The sequence below is a fragment of the Candoia aspera genome, chromosome 5 (genome assembly GCF_035149785.1).
Source record: "Candoia aspera isolate rCanAsp1 chromosome 5, rCanAsp1.hap2, whole genome shotgun sequence".
NCBI classification, from domain to species: domain Eukaryota; kingdom Metazoa; phylum Chordata; class Lepidosauria; order Squamata; family Boidae; genus Candoia; species Candoia aspera.
In genome coordinates this window covers 54,569,906-54,589,153 of record NC_086157.1, presented here as the reverse complement: position 1 = coordinate 54,589,153, position 19,248 = coordinate 54,569,906, and the positions used below count along the sequence as shown (strand labels likewise).

Below are 19,248 nucleotides of genomic sequence, written 5' to 3'. Positions count from 1 at the left end.
TGGCTATAAGCAATTGGGAAAGGATGGACTGAATAAATGCATGAGAAGAGAGAGATAATGTCCCTTAGCTATTTAAACAAATTAAGTATTCTGTTTATTTGTTTAAAATTGTCTTTCCAAATATACTAATGTAGGCTCTTGTGGCAGCTTAACATTTTAAATGGCTTGTAATACATTGTGGTCTTTAAAGCATCCAAAAACTATTTAAGGAATTTTATATGGAGCCCAGTAGGTTCAAAAATGGAACTGCTCTGCAGCTGTGCTCAAGTTAGATTTTAATTTTCCTGTTAATTGCTTGCAGACTTCACTTCCAAATTTGTAAAATATACATAGTTAACACATAGAGGAATGGGTGGGCAATTTTTTGGTAGCTAGGGCTGTAGTGGGGTGTGTGTGATGCAAAGTAAGTGGGAATGCACCACCATGTGGGTAGAGCCAGGATTTTCTGTTTTTCTTAGATTTGGAAGGAGAGGCATCGGCATTCATGGGAAATAAGGAAAGGCAAATGACAACATGCCACAACATCATGAAAACAACGTGACTTATCTACTTGCATCAAACATCATAATACAACTGCTGCAAATTACATAATCATGACACATGATGACAACATGACACGTGTTATTTGTATGCCATCATGGCTTATAATGTATGCCTATGGGAAGGGGGGATTTTTTTAAAGATGTTGAATGCATTTGGAAGCTTGTGTTAGAGCTGCAATTTGTTTCTCTCCTCAAAGATGGTAACTCATGTCATTAGAGGGAGCTCCAGGAACTGCATAAAAGCAGCTTAGGGACCACTTAATCCTGGGATGTCAAGTTACTCAGTCCAACGTAAAGTGTTATGAATATGTATAAATCACCAAATGTATTATACCCTAAAATATGAATTTTAAATGTTTTGGTACATTTTTTGTGCTGAATAGTGCATTGGAATATTTGGAGAAGAGCAAAATCTGAAGGGTAATAATATACTCCATACAATAGCTTGAGAGGTATAGGTAAGAACATCATAATTTCAAACAGCAAACTTGGCAAGCTTACCTGGTATGACAGTTTATTAATTAGACCAAAATAATGTTCTTTTCTGGGAACTCCAGCATAAAAGTAGATATAATGGATCAATTGAAAGTATAGTATTTGAAAAGACAGATTTGTTCCAATTGGATCTGAAATACAGTATATACTTTTTGTTCTCTTTCTCTCCCCCGCCCCCCTCCCCCATGCACAGGAACATGTCTGGTCATACTCTCCAAGATCAGCAGGGAAATAAGAAAGCTTTTGAGAAAACTGCAGTGATTTTTACAGTAATGGCTCTAGGACATGTTTATGAGGTCACTTCTACCTCTGCAATGTCAAACCATTGTCTGGATTTTGAAATGATCCATTCGCTAAAATATTAACTATATGGGAATCTAATCAAAATGCAGATTGCAGAACAGGAAGGCAACAGAAAAAGAAATGCAGCTGCAATGTTTAAATGATAGAACAGATGCAGTATGAAAATATGACAGGAACTTTTGCAGTTTTGTTAAATAATTACCACTGGTTTGATCTTGGTTTTGAAAGAAGAAGTGCCTTTATACAGCAAATTATTTTGATGGTAAAGAATATTTTCTTTTGCAGAAACCTCAAAATCAAAATGTAGGCATTTGCAGCTGTGGTGAATAATTGGTCAGCAGGGAAACCATGACAGCCTAGAAGAGAGAATTAATACAATTACACTGGGAAAAATATCACATACATAATGCAGGTTTAGTTTGTTAGCTTAATAACCAATAAAATCAATTGGATACAGATTGGGCCATGACTAATCTGTCCCATAGTTTTCCGTGGCACCAAAATCCAACCCAATGTTTGCAGACAACATTGGAGGTTTATGTGAAATGATAGTAAAGCAGAACATATATACAGAGTGCCATTATCTCAATATTAGGAAGCCAGTGAATAAGAATGCTGCTGAATGAGACTAAAGGTATATCTAGTCCAGCATCCGATTTCCCCAAAAGGCTAACAAGATATCCATGGGAATGTTACAGATGAGACAAGGGAAGAAAAAGTTTCTCCTGTTACTGCTCTCTGGCAAACGGAATTCAAAGGTTTGCTGCCTGTAATCTTGCTGTTAGCATACAACCATCATCAGCCAATGATAGCCTTATCGTCAATGAATTTGTCTAACCTTTTAGAATGGCCTATTGTCAATGACCATCATCAGCTTGTGGTGATGGATTTGTCTATCTTAAGAAGTGTATTTGGCAGTAGGGAGCAGGAATCTAGGAAAAAACAACGTAGGGAAAACCGCGAAGTGCGGCTTTTGAAATTCTTTCTAACCCCTTAATAATAGATTCACTCTGGGTCACATGACTGAAAGGGAGGAGGGAGGGGGCCTTAGAATGGAGGAGTCAGTGACATTCCAAGTCACTGCCTAACTCTATCTCCTACAGAGATACATTGGGATATTTTTTAGAGATTTTTTAAAGATTTTTTTTCTCTGTTGTTATGGATGCTCCCAACTTAGCCTGAAGGGCGGTGCCTTCTACATAAGCAGTTTTCATTCGGACAGAAATTGACAACCGTGAAGCTGTAAAAGGCAGCTCTTTCAAACTCAGCCAATGTGTCTAGTGAATACATAATAGTGAGACTATTCCCATCAAAACTTCCTTGCCTGTTCTTGTTTTTAATATTCAGTCCCCTGCCTTTCCCCCACATGTACTTAGTCAAACTGGAATTGGGAAAACCCATTCATACCATTTTGCTTATAAGCATAAAAACCTAAAGACCATTTAGTCAAGGCTGAAATAATTACCAGTGCAGGCCTCAAATTTAATATGTATTGGGCAGTTGGTGTGATTTTTAATATCAGAAAGAAAAACAGAACAAAGCTCCATCGTCTACAGAGCAGAATTGCTCACAGCTAGGCGATTACAAGGTCCATACCATAATAGTCCATTTCCTGTTTTCAGCCTCTTGAAAAACCAATGACTTTGGAGAATAAAATACTTCATCATTAACTTCTTCTGGCTTTCTGGGTAAGCAGTGTAAAAAAGTCCAGTCAGGAGCAGCCTCTTGCCCAGTCTAAACATTGAGAAGAAATACATATACTTGAATCTCATTAGTAGGTAATGCTGCAGCATGAGGGGAAAACAATTTATAAGTTGACAGTTGGAAAGATGTACAACTTACCATATTTATTAAAATTGGACAATTACTGATCATAACAGCATGATCATGATAGTGTAAATAAGGCTGTAAAGTGCTTCAAATTTAAAGGCAAAAACTTGTTTCAGTGTGATTGAGCATAAATTTAGCACCTGTTTTCACCTTTTTAAAACAGCTGCTTTTTTCCCCAGGATTGCACAGTTGCTCTTTTCAGCTACAGCACAATCCTACAAAAAGGCATGTTTGGTTTAAGGAATTACAAACAGGTGCTACATTCTTGCCCTTATGCATCATGAAGTACTCTTTTGCCTGTACAGATCTGAAGTGCTATACAACTCTACACTGTAAACTTTAAAACTGATATAAATATTCTATTTCTGATAGTTTGTCCTTCGGTTATAGTAAGTTCCTTATTCTGTGCTACTGAATTGCATGTGAAACTGGAGTCTTACAGTAAACTTTGCACACCAAGCACAAAGTACAAATATCGTCTTCTACTATACAATCAACTTTTACAAAGCCAAAAAAAAAAAAGAAACCCATAAAAATGTTTTTGGAATGTGTGTGTGTGTGTGTGTGTGTATGCACGTGCATATGGATATTATACAAACACACACATACACACAACAGAGTATAACATAAAAGATTAATAACAAAATAATAAAAAATAAAATAAAAATAAAAGATTAATGAAAAAAAAGAGAGATGCATGCCCATCTGGCATATCACTGTGGCAACATGGTAGCTATCAAACAACAGCAATAAAGCATGGCTTATCTGTATTAAAATACAGAGTCTTATGTCTTATGAGAGCCAGTTTGGTCTAGTGGTTAAGGCAACAGACTAGAAACCAGGAGACTGAGTTCTAGTCCCACCTTAAGCATGAAAGCCAGCTGGGTGACTGGGCCAGTCACTCTCTCATCTCACAGGGTTGTTGTTGTGGGAAAAATAGGAGGAGAAAGGAGTATTACATATGTTCACCGCCTTGAGTTATTTATAAAAATAAAGGCAGGATATTAAATAAGTAAGTACATTAGTTAGTTCCAGAATGAATGAATGAATGAATGAATAAGTAAGTTCCAGATTGGACAGTCAGAAACCATGGAAGCCAGGCAGTCCCCCAGATAGCCAGGCCCTGTGCCATGAAATGCTTTCTAGGTGATAACCAGCACCTCGAACTGCATTTGGAAGCTTACAGGCAACTAGTACAGCTAATGGAGTAGTGTCACATGGGCATTCCTTGGTATGCCCATGTGACACTACTCATATGACATACTTATTTATAATCACTACACACACTGTTGCATTCTGGATGAGATGTAGATTCTGACTAGTCTTCAAGGGCAGCCCCACATATATCACATTGCAATAATCCAACCATGAGGTGATTAGGGCATAAGTGACCATCTCAAGGGCCTCCCTATCCAGGAATGGGTGCAACTAGTGCACTAGATGTACAAAGGCACTCTTGGCTAAAGCTGCCACTGCTCTTTGAGCACAAGCTGTGAATCTAAGACTATCACCAGATTGCTCACCAGTCTTAAATAGGTAAGTGCAACTCCATCCAAGTCTAAAGATGTAGGTCCCAGATCCTATTTTAACATATAGAAACTTATTATCTGATTTTTTTTTATTTGCAGTAAGTGTATTAGGATGGTTCAGTCAAAAGATTGTACAGATACTCCAGCATCAAAATTTAGAGAAGGAAAAATAAACATTCACTGCAATTCTTTGAATAAGAAATATTGCTCAGCTCAGTACAAGCAATCCAAAATCTTCAGATGATGTCCAATAAACAGAACATGTTTGAACTCATTAAAAATTCTCATTAAACTCAATATGAGAGTTAAGATAGAAATAAATAAAACAGAAGTAGCTTTAGCTTTATATATGAAATATTCATTTAGCTAATACTTCACAAAATACTAATTTAGTTTGCAGATTAGAAAATTGCCAATACTTTATATTATGGTCTCAATGCATTTAGAACCTGTGTGTGTGTGTGTGTGTGTTTGCTTTTTACAGTGAAATCCATTCCTCTATCCACATGCATTCCATGTATTTAGTAACTCATGATTTTTTGCACAATACTAAAGGAGATGGAAAATTACCCCATATTGTGAAGAACAGATCTCTTACTTTTTGCCATATCCATATTACAGGTTATCAGGTGTATAAAGAAATTTAAAGGCATTACTTTTTTTAGAAGTTCCACCTTAGAAACTAATCTGTTCAAGTTCTAACTCATATGAAACTGAACGTTGTAGGTGCAATAAATAGATCATTTACTACCCACAACACATGGCCTAATTGTTAATTTTTGCATACTGTCACATGTAAGATTGGATTCAACCTGGACACCAAGGGACATCTTCAAACTGGATTAGATTAATTTTTAATCTCATCATCCCCTTAACAGAAGTTTGTTATTCTTGCTGCGTGGCACAGTTTCTTCAGAGTAACTGAAGGTCTTAATCAAAATAGATCTCCTCTTTAATTTTTCCCAAATAAGTTAACAAATCCGTAGTGATATTTTTGAAGCTAATTTTTAAGAATCAATAAACCACAGAATGAAAGGAAAATGTGTTTTACCTCCATTGTTATTTGATAACCTTGGAAAGCCTTCAGTCTCTTTTGTTTTTCTTCTTCTTGCCCCATACTTATCCATGTGTCTGTAATTAAAACATTGGCCCCCTTGGCAGCTTCCAGTGGGTTAGTTGTGAGAAGCAATTTGGTGCAGTACTGATGCAAATAAAGAAGAGGAATGCTAAGTTAACATGCTGTAGACTAGAAATCGCATTTTAAAATTTCATGCTCATACCTTTATAGAATATTCTTCAGCTATTTTGATTATTGTAGAATCTGGCTCAAAACCCTATCAAATGAGAAGAAAAATATTATAATGTATTCAAATATTGGTAAAACTATTGCCTTAACATTCTGAAGATGGGCTAATTATAAGATGCCTAGCCTTATAATGGCTTCTCTACATAGCAGGGTAAAAGCGGCTCTATGCTGAATGTGTGTTATGTCACAATTTAACTTACAACAAATTAAAGTCTGCTCCCTAATGAGTCTCTACCAGGAAATAAAATAATATTTCTCTGATATGCACCTTTTTTTTTACAGTTACCTGGATGATTGGTAGGTACTGAATACATTTAACTTGGGTTTTCTACCTACACAATAAGTGGCATGCCTTAAAATCATAATTCCTCCCACCCTCCTTCAAGGACTGTCATGTCACTTGATAGGTTATTACTATTATATAATGTCAATAATCCTTCTTTTCAAGTACAATGAAAAAGATGGGGCTGTTCTGATTATGATTTGAACTGGAAGGTGACTAGATAGTACATAGAGCTTAAGGAATCATTCTATCTTTTTCACCAAGTGGTTAAAGTCCTTGCTATGTAGAATCATTTCTGGATCTCAATACAGGTAGTCCTCGCTTACCGACCACTCGTTCAGCAACTGTTAGAAGTTGCAATGGCACTGAACAAGTGGCACTTATGACTAGTCCTCGAAGTTCTGGCCACTGCGGTGCCTCCATGGTCACATGGTCATGATTCAGGCACTTGGCAACCAGCCTGCACTTATGACAGTTGCAGCAGCATCCTGCAGTCACATGATCATCATTTGTGACCTTCCCTGCTGGCTTCCCACAAGCAAAGTCAATGAGGAAGCCAGCAGGGAAGGTCGCAAGCCGTTCTGGTAAGCCCCCCTGCCCTTTTGCACACCATGACACACCCTCCTTCTCTGGGCTTACCTGCGCTTGCACACACACGCCCCCACCAGCACCCTCCTTCCCTGGCCTCCCTGTGCTCGTGCTGCTCATGCTGCACTACAGCACCCCCTCCCCCAACTTGCACACGGCCTGCACCAGGCCCCCCAGGGCCGCCCCCCCCACTGCACCACTATGCTCCTTACCTGGGACTCCAGTCACTTTCCCCTTAACCAACCACTGTCTTAGGTTACGATGACAACTGGGACTGCCTGGATTGCCTTCGCTAAGCGATGAAGTCATGTGATGTCATGCTTTACAACCACATCACTTAGTGCTGGCAAACCCAGTCCCAATTGCCATTGTAACTCGAGGACTACCTGTTGTCCTAACAGTCAGGAATCACGCTGAGATGAGGAGTAGGTCTCTAGTGTTTATTACTGTTACATTAAACAGAATCCTAACAAACTGAAGAAGCATGGAAAAAACCCAGACATATAAACCCCAAAGGCTAAGGCGGGTCTGATCTGTGTCTCTTTGAATGGCTGCTTAATTCCTCAGTACTACGCATGCGTTTTCCACCCTGGATCGAGGCCCCCTCCTGCTCGCCATCATTACTCATGACACCTGTAGTGTTATGGTATTGCCTGTGTGAAGTAAACGAGCTGATGTCTTACTTGCAAAATACCCACAGTGGCAAAAAAGGAGGAGGAGGAGGAGGAGGAGGAGGAGGAGGAAGGGGAGAAAACAAAAGCAGAAACAAAAACCCTTCTCTGTCTGTAATACTGAAGCTTAATAAGAGTTATTCCACTCTATTCCACTCTCTAGGGCAGCTTTTCCCAATGCAGTGTCCTCTGGTTGATAATCCTGAGCTATGGTCTACCATATTTGGAAAGCCCCAGGTTGGGCAAAGGCTGTTCAAAGAGAATAAGGTGAATGGTAGCAAATATTTGCAAAACTTGAGCAAGAGATATAATGTGCCTTCTTTTAAGTTATTTGTGGTCCACTCAAGTTCCTCAGTTAAACTCCATGAATAGATGTAGTAGGCAAAGAGATAGTTGAATTACCTCTTCTGAACATCTCATACTATGTTTAAAATCTTTTAAACACTTAAGCATCACAGACTGACTTCTACTCTTTATAACAATAAGATTTCCTTACCTTTGGAGTAGCAACATGAAGATTCATCCCAAATTTAGCAGCACTCAACAGAATAGAGTTCAGAACATTGTTTCCATCACCTATCCAACTGAGGGTCAATCCATTCAAAGACCCATAGTGTTCCTATCCCCAAAAATAAATAAATAACCACACACACATACACAAGAATATAGAAGTTGTGATCTTTTCAGATAAGGAGCAGGAAGCAAAAAGATAATAGCTAATCTGGCCAGCAACGGTGCTATATAGTTGTTCAATCTGAATAATATTTTAATAATAAATTACAGGTCATAATTTGGCAGTAAGAATTGGTTCTGGCCCATCAGTGGCCAATCTAAATTTCACTTGCTCTGGATTCCTTATTTCATACATTTCAGGACATTATATTTTGTTAATACGATTATTGTTATTACAACTAACCTTACTGTAAATGTATTACCATTTTAGCCAAGGCTAAGTTAATTCATTATTGTTATAACAACAGATGGAAATTCATATTTATCCTTGCAATAGCTTTTTTTTCTTTATTTTTGGTAAATTGAAATGCTTTCAGCATAATAGTCTTGGATAATTCCAATAGCCATTGCTATCCAATAAAAATGTATTCTCTATTAAATATCATTAATCCCCCAGCACAGACAAAATTATATTAGATGGAATCCAAGTATTAACTCCCATCCATTGCATCTGTCTTTCTACACCACAGAAACTAAGAGAAAAAAGAAATATGACTTATAATGCAGATATTCCAAGGGGTAACTTATTTGGGTATATACTAGCACAGCAAGTCAGCAGTGAATTACTATAAAAAGTAATATGTAATAACTGAAAACATATCAATTGTGGACCATAAAATATATTCTAAAAGTGACAAATGGATAAATGAGAAGATACCAAATAAATAGAAAATATGAAAATGGTGTAATTAATTCTACTCTGTTATGAAATTACGTGGTGTTATACCTTTCAAAGCAGCTTAAGCAGGCTGACTGCTTCTCATTTTCAATTAAAGTATTTGCTACTCTCTTACTGTATAGTTGTTCCATTAGCTCTTTATCTATATTTATTGTAGAAAAAAAACAATCACAATACGTGGGTGTGAGAAGAGCTTCTATGCATAATGCAGAGCTTTCATAGTATTTTAGGTACTCTGAAGGGCTATTCTGGTATTTTTTTCATGTGCATTGAATGTCATCAGTTAAAGTTGATTTGTGTGCTTCTTCCAGTCAAAGGAATAACCACATACTTTAAGCAGCAAGTGGTTGCTAGATCATTAAAAGAAGGTTGCCTACCTTTCATTCACACATTATATATTTTCATATAAAACAATTATGCAAGGGAGTGTATATAAACCTTATTTCATATAAAATATAGAAGTACTAAAAGAAAATAGGTTGAATGGGTGCAAGCTATATGAGGGTTAAATCACCTTGGGCTTCTCATTTGTTATTATGTGAAGCCTTTGGAATTTGAATTAATTCTAGCAGCTTTGAAGAATATCTGTATCCATTAAAATGTTTCTTGCGTAGATATGATCCCACTGACATGAGATAAAGAGGGATAGAGGATTCCAGTTGACAGGAATGGGAACTGAGGCAAAAGTATCGCTAGAAGCCAACACCCCAACTCTCATAACCTTTTGGTTTCACTCCCTATTTGGGAATATGACTTCAAGGATTTGGACATGTAGGAAATAGCAACAATCACAAATGTTTACACCATGCTTGACGATCTGGCACCAGAGTAGTCAATGTTACCAGCACCTCTCTGGCCTAGGAAGTCTCAATGCATGCAGCTGAGAGGTTCCAGGCTAGGTCTTTTTAACTAAAGAGTCTCTGCTCACTGATGTGAGAAATTGTGGGAAAACTGGGAGCAAGGCGGTATATCTCGGAAAAGGTAACTCAGTCCAAGTGCTGAGAGATCTGGGGAAAAGCACTTTGAAGAGACTCCATCTTAATTAACTTACTACAATTGAAGCTGGTAAATTTCTATTACTGTTTTCAAGATTCTGTATCCCAAACAGGTTAGCATTAAAGATACCTTACTGAAATCTGTGTCCTTCTTGCTTCCTTGATTCCTGTGCAAAGAACTTGAAAACTGGAGGCCCTGCTAATCATCAAATTAAGCTGTAACCTCCTTCAAGTTTGGGCAGGGCTTTTTTGATGTTGAACTTCAGCCTAAACTATATTTGGAGCTCTCCAGGGTGCTATTTGCTTACCTTACAGAGCAGACTTCTTTATCAGAAAATGAACCTTTTCCTACTTGACGTTCATTTTCTGATACAGAAGAAACCAGAGTGTAAACTTGATTCACTTTGTCTTGCTATTCTAGCCAGGAAATTTATGTCTACTGCATCTCCACACAGATACACTAAAAAAATTTACTCTGACTGGGATCCATGTCTGGAAGAAAAGACCAGTTGGGCTCCTGAAGAAAATAATTAAAAATATATAGCATTTACTGTATATAGTGTACTTCTCTGTATATGATCTCAACCCTTCTTAGAACTTTATAAAATATATCAATATTATTACCCATATACAACGTACGAGAGTGAGAGGAAGGTAGTAACAGCAGCTTGCTGGGAGATTGCATCTGAAGTAAGATTTAAATCAGGGATTACTTAACTCTAGTTCAAATCTGAACCCTCTAAAATAGACCATTGTCTATATATTCTTACAACTCAAATAGGCTGAACTTTTTAGAAGAGCACAAATGGTTAAAAGCTATATTGTTAATCAAAGAATAGAAAGCTATTACCTGAAGTGTAAGATAATCAGCTAATATCTGGATAGGATGATCAGAATCAGACAATCCATTTATCACTGGGATTACGGCTTCTTCTGCCAATGTGATTAGATCACAATGTTTATATACTCTGGCCAGGATTGCATCTGTCATGGTTGACAATACCCTGTAGAGAACAAAATATAAAGCCTATGCAATGAATCAATGCAATAATTACCTCTCCCTATTTCCCTTCTACTTGAATAATTTTAACCATTTTGCACACTTCAAAAATGTGTAGCGCTACATGACTATGTGCTAGTTATGTGCATGAGATGCACACACATGTATTCAGTATAAATGTAATGTTACAGAAAAGCAGGCAATGGCTGAGTTCACACACAGTACTAAATTGTTTTGTCATTGTTGAATAAACTTCAGTTGGCTGACTTCAGCCATAAAAACATGTTGTAACTGTTGGATTCATGTATCATATTTATTCAAAACAAGCAAATAACATTATTGCTTAGAGTGATGTATGAACTCAACTACTGACATTAAAATATACATAATTTAAAATATGCAAAGAAAAGTAATAGTCTTTACATCCTTATAATCCAATTGTATATGTGCCTATACACACAGACGCATACAGTTTAAGAAGATGGAGGGATTTACATAACATTTAATCCTATATTACAGAACCTAATAGATTTCATCTGTGAGGAACATCTTTCCTAGGACAATAGTACTCTTGGTAAATGCAGTCTGCATAAGCTGTGGTTTCATATATATTACATTGTAGTGCCATTTTAAAATTTTCCTTCTATTTGTTGAGGATTTTTTTTTTGAAACTGAACGACATTGTTACTGTTTTTTAGCTTTGAATTTATCAAAGTAAATGGGAAAACTCATCTTCATTAAAAGAGCTTTTCCCTTCTTTTCTGATCAAGTACCTCCACCACTCAAAACATGTTTTTCTGAGTAATAGCTGTGACTTTATAGCACACTTTAATCCCCACCCCTGCTTCAAACTAAGTAGACTTTTTCTGGCAATGGACAGAATTCAACAAAAATCCACATAGGGAAGTTCGTTCCTTGTTTTTTTTTGCTGCATCCAGTCTTTATGCAGCATTGGAAACCATATTGGGTAGTACGTTAAAATCTATCTGCCCATGTTTTAGGAAGGATACCATTTCTTACTTATAAAGTGTTAAATGTACAATTCTAATGTCCTTAGAATCAAATCAATCAATGCTGTTGTAACATCAACTTGGAACATACAGAATTAGTTTTTTCCCATCAGTTTTCTTTGGTGAGAAAAGATCTAATCTGTGAATAAAACTCAGTGAGTTTTAATATTTACGTTATCTAAAAATGCAAAGGAAAAGGAAGAGTCACAGAATATCCTACAAACCGTGCTGTGTCAGAGATGCTTTCATTGACACCCAGATGAATATCTTGTACCGTAAGGAAACATGGATGTCCTCCAAGAAGTGCAAATCCTTAAATAAATGAATCAATCTCAATTACATTTGCTATGCACTTAGATATTCCAGCATCATCTACACCACAGAAATTCTTCTACAGAATGAGTCTGCTCTAGTTCAAAGATGTAGTAATAAGAACAGTCTGATTATGCATCTTCCAAAGACTCCAGAACTCTACTAAAAAATTAGGATAAATCTATGGGGGAAAAAATCCAATTTTCATGTGGAATTTCAATAGCATCACAAATATTTGCTTTTTCAATGAAGGATTCTATAAAAGTACGACTATCTCCTGGATTGACTGCGCATCAATCCAGATTCAAAGAAGAAAGTGTAATTTGGAATTCATGTGAGAATGCACATAGCACCTCCTGAAATCAAATGAACTTTTTGCAGTGAACATACATGTTTGCATGTTACATACACACAGCAGATGAAAATGTGGAACAACATAATCAATTCCATCAGGCTGGTTCAGAGTAAATGATGTTCCACTCAGTGTAAATAGCAGACACAGAGGGTCTCAATTCAGATTAGAATGTGGACTTTCCTAACCTTATGCCACGATCCTGACTCTATTCAGCTTCCTCTTCCTGTACTCTTGACTACAGAACACTGTAGTGAAGTGTTCTTTAGGAAGATGTCAAGATTTGCTTTATTCTCACCATAAGATGGCAGCACAGCCATTGCCATATGTTTAGTGCTTTGATGTCCTACAAAGCTGTGAAACTAGTACAAATTAAATTTATTATTACTAATATTGTTCAACAAGTGACAGCCACATGATTATTTACAATTCCTAAAGCATTTCCAATAACAAGGTGCAGAGAATAAGAAGGCATTCTATGTAAATCAATGCATCAGACAGATCTGTGATTCTTTCTAACTATTAACTCTTATTTTGTAAAATGAAAAACTTGCTTTTTCTAGGGATATAGGATAGGACAGAAGTCCTAAATCTTTGGTTGAAGACAAATCCTTTTTCTCCATGATTTCTGAAACACATTGCCAGACTTCCCCTAAATGATGTTCTCCAGGTGTAACTGGGCTACAGTGCTTATGACTGCCATGCTATTTGAAAGTTATGGTAACTGTAGTCAAAGAATGTTTTGGAAAAAAACTGGCACAGAACTAAAAAGATCCAATAACCACCTCAATATACTACAGTGGTGTATCTTATTTTATTACTGGTATCACTGGTATCACAACAGCAACACTGTGCAGAATTAGATACTTAAATAACCTTTATGTGTCCCTAAAACTTCAGGATGGTCAAGCTGCATATACTGTAAGCACTTTTTAGTCACATTGGTTTAACTCTGAATGGTTTGAGTGAATTACTTCTGTTACAAATTCTATTTTACTTATTGTAATGGAAACAAATCACACAAGAATAATATTTTAGTTTAAATTTACCTGTCTCTGTAGATAATCTAGTTCTTGTGCTTCTTTTCTCAAAAATCAGGGCTAAAGATTTTCCTTGTAATAAAGGTAAATACTGAAATACAGGAAAGAAAAGGATGTATGTATGACATGCTGATATGTACAATAATCATTTTGAATCAAATTGGCTTATAGCAGTTGAAGTAATTTTTGCTGGTGAATTGTTTCCAGATGAAGGATGGATGGGACTCTTTCATAAATGACACAAATTATTCCTTTTCAGCAGGAAAGGATATTCAGGTCCTGCATGAAGAATGTTGGGAGTTGTAGTTCCAAACTAGCTGGAGAACCAGAGACTGCCCCTCTCTCATTTAAAGGCATAACATAATGCAGGTAGAAACAAAATGTTACACGTTTCATTTCAAATAAAATTTTGCTAAGTGGTACTTATTCCCAAGGTCTTCAGCCTAAATATATTAATCTTAACATACTAAGTATCAATTTCGATAAGCATGTCATTTTGACAGGCAAGCTAAAACATTTTAAAAATTTCACTAATTTCTGAAGTACCAATCTATAGTTACAGTATCACACAATAATATATATGGGAGGAAAAAGCATAAAGAAACGAGAGCAAAAGTAATCACATTACCTCTTTTTTGTGTTTGATTCTTTTTTTCAAATCTGATGCTACCCAAAGCAAATATTTTATTTCTTCAGGTGTATAGTTCTGTAGGGTTAAGAGGTCCTGGCCTTTTAACCGAGTGGAAGTTTCAACAGGTTGCCCATGTTTAGAGCTATTGGAGGGGGGGGGGAGAAACAGTATTTTTAGTTAAGAACTTGGTTTTCAGAAATAACAAATTCTGAGTAGTCATTTATGTTCCCTTTGGATTGTTCATTTCTTTATACTCCCAAAAAGGGATGTAAATGTGCATGATGACATTTGTTCTTCATTTTCTCCCACTAGTGCTCTAGGCATCTCTTTACCTGCTTAATTTCCTGAAGCTCCTCAATAAACCAAAAAGGCCACTCAGAGACAATCTCATCTAGCACCCTCACCACCTCTGAATTCCAGAGGTTGGCAAGGTGCACAGAGGAACTTCCCACAAAATCATTGGGAACTCCTCAAACCAGGGCTGCAACTGGGGGGGGGAGCGTGGCATGTGCCCTGGGCGCCGTGCTGATGGGGCACCAAAATGAGCGCTGGGGGGGTGCCAAAATGAGTGCTGGGGGGCGCCAAAATGAGTGCTGGGGGGGCGCCAAAATGGGCATGGAATCCATGTTTGCCCTGGGTGACACAGACCCTAGTTGCGGCCCTGCCTCAAACATCCTCAGAAAACCCAGGCGATCCAACAGGCACCAAGAACATATATTAACCAGTTTATCACCTTTGTGGAGATTCAGTGTGTCAGTGACATGCATGCAAACTAGAAACTGATCTGACCATGGCAAAGGACTGGTGACAATGTCATTATCAGATCATATCATGACTATTCTGAGGAAAAGGCCAGATCCAGTATTACTGGGCCCAAGATCTCTTGGAATGGGCCATGGAGGCTATGAACTCCTGAGCCCAGCCAGACTCTTCCCACAGGGCATGGAAGCTAAAGCCTTCCAGCACCAAGTGCCCAGGGCACTCCCTCACTGGCCCCACAATGAACTCCTGGAACTCAGGGAGGGTTGCTACTGAGCAGTAGAGCAGTCACTACACAAATAGCAGCCCCATCCTGCCCCAAGTCTCCACAGAATGATGGAAATTGTAGATCAACATATCTAAGGTCACTAGGTAAAAGAAGGCTGTTTTGGATTATGACTTGATGGTAGAGGGGACTGGCAGGACAGAAAAGGAAGAAGTAGACAAAATGTTGAAGAGGCATTTAGAATTTTTCAGTCAAAACGAAACGGATCATAGATTGGATTCCTAGGTTAGGAATATACCTAAAAATAAATCTCTTTTGAAAGTTTCAGTTCAAAATAAGAGGACATGAATAGATAAAACATATCCAGAAGTTCCTATCATTTGTTTGTTTGTTTGTTTATTTATAAAATTTGTCACCACCCATCTCCTCTCACCAGAGGGACTCTGGGCGGTTTCCAACAAGATAATCAATAAAACAATAAATATACAATAAAATTCATTCATCAAGAACCCTGAGCTTTATTCTCTATTTTCCCATAAGTAACTTGCAAATACTTATTTCAAATTTGCTTTCCACAGAATTTACATTTGGCTCAGGTACTACTCCATAAAATAAATGGCAATGACAGTTTTGCAAAAACCCAATGAAGAAAGGGAAGAATGACAGGGATGGGGCAGCTGCTGGCTTCCATTTTTTGCACTGTCATATTGAACAACTGGAAGGAACAACGTATGGCAATAGGGAATAATACTGCACCAACAATGGGCACACTTAGTATAGTAGTATGAGTCTGCAAAAGTGAGTTAAGGCTGGTAGCTACTGGTAATATTCATAATCTTCAACAATCTGACACAGCTATAAATAGCCTACTAACCATGCTAGCTAGGTGAAAATAGTTCTAATGCATAACTAGGATAAAGTACTTAAGTAAATAATCTAAGAAAAAACAAAAGCACAGTGACAATTGTTTAGCAATAAAATACTTACTAGATGAGCTCTCTTTCAATAGCAGATGGCCTCATAGGAGTCTATAGCCACTTTTTTTTTTTTAACTTTTCCCATGTAAGTAAATAACTTGTTATGATTTACATGAGGCAATGCAAACTGACCAACTGGCAAGGTTGCTAGCGAAGACAAAACAGTATTACAGCCTTTGCCATCCTGGACACTTCAACTCTCAGAATTTTATATAATGGTCTTTTGTGGTCAAAGAATTATAGGAGATGAAGTCTATATATCTAGAGAGCACTCAAGATGGGGAAGGTTGCAATAGTATCTCTTTATTTTCCTCTCTCATATTCACAAGAGATCAAAAGAGACTGAAAACTAATGAATAACTATTACCTGTGACACAATTTTTACCAATACAATCCAATTCTTTTTGTCATATTAGCACCACTCCAAGATTTAGTTAACATTATATTTGTTGCCATCAACAAGTTTCCTTTCACATTATATTGAGACAATTGGAAATAATCCATGACATTTAAAAGAATTAATTGCTCTTATTTAACTTTTCTAAAATTTGTACCCCTTCCCCATGCTTGTAAAATTACATAATTTCTCAGCTATATCAGAGAGAAAAGAGTCAAAGTCACTTGTAAATAATAGGATACGTCACTAATCTGAAATATACATATAAAGTTATTTCCAGCACATACAATTATCAGATATTTAGGAATAGAAAACAAAGACAGTAATACCACCAACCTATTTTTCAATAAAATTGGTTTGTCTTAGTTTTATGGTTTGGTATAGAAATTAACACCACTGAAAAATGAAGATATAGTTTATCAATTTCAGAAATTTTACAGCAGATATTAAAAAACAGACTGTATGGCTCAAGACTCATCTGTGAGACATTTAAACACTTACCGAATACATTGTACCAGACACTTGTTGATTTTGTGTACATTTGCTGCATTGAATAGGGATCTGAGGTTATACATCATATTTATTAAATGATAATTTTTAGTTGTAGACGAAAATGGTCTAACCACAGCCAGATGAAATAGGGAATGCTTTTGCTTTTAGTGAAAGAGCAAAGCTAAACAATCACAAGACTATATTATCTTAGCATTTGTTAGACCTGCAAGCATAGTATGTAACTTGACGCAAATGCTATAGATAAAGTGTCAATAGTTAGCTGAGTTGCAAAGTTCATAGTTGCATCATTAGCAGACCAGGTCAACATGTTATTGCAATATATATGGCCCATTCCAGACGTTTTCCATATTGCTAAAGGTCAGCTCATGTTCCTGGAGCAAAGGTGCCCCTCTGTATCACACTGATAATCTTGTATCTGTGCAGATGTTCCACAGACACATAGAGAGATATTCCATTCATGACATCTTTTTCTCTCTCCTATGCGGGTTCTATAACCAAATATAGTCATCCATGTTACTGGGTATCCACACATCACATCTACAGCACTGACTTTTCCATTGTATTAAAGTCTCTTCCTGGCCTGCAGATGGTTGAAGAAAGCATATACACCCTATTTCTTAAAGCAGAGGTGGATGCAGCTTAGCTCAGCAGAACAGGAAGGGGGTGGAGGGAAGCTTATTTTTCATCTGAGAAAAAGCTTTCCCTGTTACAGAAGGCAATTAATTCCTTTATCATGAGCAATTAAACAAACAGCTATTTCCATTTTCTACAACCATAAATGCCAGCTGTATTTTGTACAAAGATGGGCACATTATAATGATAGTGGTTATAGATCACTGTATTCTTCAGTGGTATTCAGAAGCTGAATAAAAGAATACCAGTGGGTGATGTTAGTGGAATAGAGAAGAGACTAAGGAGTCTTACTATAAACACTTTATAGTACAGAGAAAGTAGGTTGGAAGCACAGCATTGTTAAAAAAAACCCCTCCAAAGTAGATCCTTCATTGTAATGTTTTGTTTTGTTTTTTAATATATTCACTAATATGTCTATCCCCTGGTTACTGAAACAAAAAGCTGGCCATTTTTTCAAAAAGTACTTGGACTACATTCCTAGGATGTTTGAGAAGTAAAAAAATATTACAGTAGCATTTGGCATATGAGTTTATTATAATAATAGTTTAATGGGAGAGATGGGTGGTGGCTAAATTTGATTAATAAATAATTAAATAAAGTTTTGAGTTTCTTGAGTTGGCAAAATAAATAAAAAACGAAGTCCCTCATTTTTCTGTGGCATAAACTTTCACGGAATTTACAGAATTTTGTTCACAGAATGTTGTGCTATAATTATTTAAGATGCTATACTATGCAATGCTGCTTATTTAATGTGTCTGATCTTCAGAATAAGAATATATGGTGGAATCCATCTAGATTGTTCTATAGATGAATGGAATGGGCTCCCCCAAATCTGTTGGGTTCTTGTTCTCTCAGCTTAGTTGCTTTCCTGCAGATGTTTCATTACGAAGCAGGGCAAACATCATCAGTGTGAGGCAAAGTGGGGTATGATGCTTGTTTATATGGTAGCTTGCCCTGCCAGTCTTGGTTGGAGTGTGGTTTCTTCCTTGATGGTTTCTTGACTGGGATGTTGCTTCTTCCCCGATTGTTCATCTGGCCCACATCTGCACCGATGGATTATGGTATCTTCCAGCGTGGATTTTGGAAAAAGGGACGAATTTAGGACGGAGGAAGCAATGGCGTCTGCTTGACAAAAGCAGGATTTTACAGAAAATATTACAAACGGAAGAAGGCAAGAAGGAGGGGGTGCAATTATAAGGGGGAAGGAGGTAATGTGTACTTCGATCGTCTGCTCGCTTCCGCTTATTCGGAATCTAGACTTACCTAACTGCACTGCCGCCCATAATTATTTCCAAGTATGTATTTGAATGTATACAACCGCGCCTCCGCTTTCTCCATTCATGTTAATGGAGGAGTTTACTCATCACCTTCGGAAGTTCGAATCCGGATGCATTTAAACTGCAACTTTTCCTTCGGAAGGAGGAGGCCGAGGGAAAGAGTGTTGC

General features: G+C 37.1%; 1 protein-coding gene across 1 annotated transcript; it reads right to left on the bottom strand.

Annotated features, from left to right (window-relative positions):
• Positions 1 to 1,206: 1,206 nt before the first annotated feature.
• Positions 1,207 to 19,209, bottom strand: OTC (ornithine transcarbamylase). The gene is made up of 11 exons (XM_063305225.1): positions 19,067 to 19,209; positions 17,159 to 17,218; positions 14,296 to 14,440; positions 13,677 to 13,758; positions 12,188 to 12,275; positions 10,804 to 10,957; positions 8,044 to 8,166; positions 5,980 to 6,033; positions 5,751 to 5,900; positions 2,937 to 3,074; positions 1,207 to 1,696 (listed from the first exon to the last, which is right to left on the bottom strand). Exons 1-11 carry the CDS (start codon positions 19,084 to 19,086, stop codon positions 1,637 to 1,639), a joined length of 1,074 nt encoding a protein of 357 aa, XP_063161295.1. The 5' UTR covers positions 19,087 to 19,209; the 3' UTR covers positions 1,207 to 1,636.
• Between the last annotated feature and the right edge of the window lie 39 nt (positions 19,210 to 19,248).